Raw genomic sequence first — 2,500 nt, forward strand, 5'->3', positions numbered from 1 at the left:
TGTCTTAATTACTTCATTCCCCACCTTACAGTTATAACTACACCTTCTGTTACTTTTTCCAAACTCTGTCTTTTTACATTTTGCAGTTAAATTCTATTTGCCATCTGTTGTTCCACTCCCACACCTTGTCTAGATCTCTCTGCAATTTTTCACAATCTTCAATTTCCTTCACTCTTGTCATAAGTTTTGCATCATCAGCAAAGACACACAGCTGGATACATTCTCCACCATATCATTTATAAACATCCACTGCAAACATTACTGGTGGCAACACTGACCCTTAGGAGACCCCACCTAATACTGGGCTCCACACTGTTTGCATCTCTGTTATTTAGAAAATCCTCCATCCATTCCAGCAGTCTTTCATTTACACCACCTATCTTCTCCTGTTTCCATAGAAGTCTTTTATGTGGCACCTTATCAAAAGATTTTCTTACATGCAGTCTGCCCAACTATCTCTTTCCTGAATTATATCAGTCACTCTTGAATAATAACACAACAAATTGGTAAAACAAGATCTCCCCTTTCTAAAACCAAATTGGCAATTTGTAAGGATTTTGTTATCTTCCAAAACTTTGGTCCATTTGTTTTTTTATTATCCTTTCACATATTTTTGCTGCCACACTTGTCCATGAAACTGGTCTGTAATTTCTCTCATAACAAGGAAGAGGGGGAAGAGGAAGAAAAGAAGTGAAAAAAAAGAAAGATGAAAAAGGGAAAGGAAATATCCATTCCTCACCTCATCACCTCCACCTCTTCTCCCTCCCACACCCCATCCCTCCCTCACCTCTTCCCCTTCCTACATACGAGTAACAAGGAAGAGGAGGAAGAATGTAAAAAGAAGAGAAAAAGCAAGAAATATTAAGAAGAAAACAAAATATCCATCCCTCTCCTCTTGCCTCTCCACTCATCTCTTCTCCCTCCCTCACCCTCTCTCTCCTCAGCCCCTCCCTCACACCACCTCTTCTTCCCCAGGCGGTCCATTCTCCTGGAAGTGTGGGAGCTGACAGACACCTCCAAGGGGCGCTACAGTGAGATCCAGGCAGAGGTGGGCTCAGCGGTGAATGCCATTTCCTCCAGGACAGAGTACAGTGCCTTCTCAGAGGAAAACAAGTGAGTGTGGTCTAATGATGAGCTGTGTGTGTGTGAGTGTGTGTGTGGGTGGATAGGTGAAGGGATAAATAGGTGAGTGAATGTGTGTGTGTGTGTGTGTGTGTGTGTGTGTGTGTGTGTGTGTGTGTGTGTGTGTATGTGTGTGTGTGTGTGTGTGTGTGTGTGTGTGTGTGTGTGTGTGTGTGTGTGTGTGTGTGTGTGTGTGTGTGTGTGTGTGTTGAAGGAATAGCAGTGAGGATAATGGGTAATTCAACAAGTAAACAGGGGAAAAAACAGGTGTGAGTGAAGAGAGAGAGAGAGAGAGAGAGAGAGAGAGAGAGAGAGAGAGAGAGAGAGAGAGAGAGAGAGAGAGAGAGAGAGAGAGAGAGAGAGAGAGAGAGAGAGAGAGAGAGAGAGAGAATTTGGAAGAAAAGAAGGAAAGGGAGAGAATGGAGGAAACAACAAACAAACAAACAAACAAACAAACACACACACACACACACACACACACACACACACACACACACACACACACACACACACACAGAAAAAGGAGGAAGAGGAGAAAGAAAAGCAAGAAGGAGAAGCAGAAGCAGAAGATAACAACAACAACAACAACAACAACAACATCAAACACCCCACCCCACACCTCACAGATCCATCCCATCACCCCACAAACAAAAACACACCACCACCACCACCACCACCACCACCACTTCTTCTGCCCCTTCTACAGGAGTTCCCCACCAGAGCCTGTGACCTTTGAGTTCTGCAGCGACTTACTAGGGGACGGCGTGGGCTCCTTGCAACCAGGGCGGCTAGCAGTGGACTCCTTAACAGTGGACTCCCTTCGGTTACGCCTGACGGACATTGAACACAGACTGAAGGAGGTGATGGCAGAGTTGAGAGAGAAGCAGAATCTATTGAACCAGCATGAGACAGAGGTGGCCACAATCAGGAAGGGCATGGGGGCAGGGGGTGTGGGCGGCATGTTCCAGGAATCGCCCCACTTGGCTTCCAGGTGTGTGTGTGTGTATGTGTGTGTGTGTGTATTTACTTAGTTATAATTCACAGGTGTGGTTCTGTCTCCTTATCTGTACATGTCTAATTCTTCCTTTAATTTGTGCACACTTGCAGCAAAACTATGTGTTCTTTTAACCCACTGCAAGCTTCAGTATCTTTGTGGAAAACTGTTCTTCTTTGTGTTTTTTAAGCATCTTCTTTTCCTTAACCTGTATGTTTCCCCTTCTACTTTCCTGATTCCTTGTCCCTTTTTTTATTAGCTACTTCTATTTTACTTACCAACGTGTACACAGTTAACAAGTCTTCTCTTTCTCTCCCTTGTTCTAGTGTTGGTAGGTATATTTCTTTTCTAATTTTCTTCATAATTTAATTCCACAAGTTCTGG

At 44.0% G+C, this 2,500-nt stretch overlaps 1 protein-coding gene across 1 annotated transcript in view; it reads left to right on the top strand.

Moving 5' to 3' along the window:
* LOC135092410 (tyrosine-protein kinase Fer-like) overlaps positions 1-2,500 on the top strand; it is a 33,220-nt gene that overhangs the window by 16,766 nt on the left and 13,954 nt on the right. The window contains 2 exon segments of the mRNA XM_063990893.1: positions 976-1,113; positions 1,829-2,113. Coding sequence (XP_063846963.1) covers positions 976-1,113; positions 1,829-2,113 — 423 coding nt within the window.

The sequence above is a fragment of the Scylla paramamosain genome, chromosome 40, assembly GCF_035594125.1.
Source record: "Scylla paramamosain isolate STU-SP2022 chromosome 40, ASM3559412v1, whole genome shotgun sequence".
In the NCBI taxonomy this organism is placed as follows: domain Eukaryota; kingdom Metazoa; phylum Arthropoda; class Malacostraca; order Decapoda; family Portunidae; genus Scylla; species Scylla paramamosain.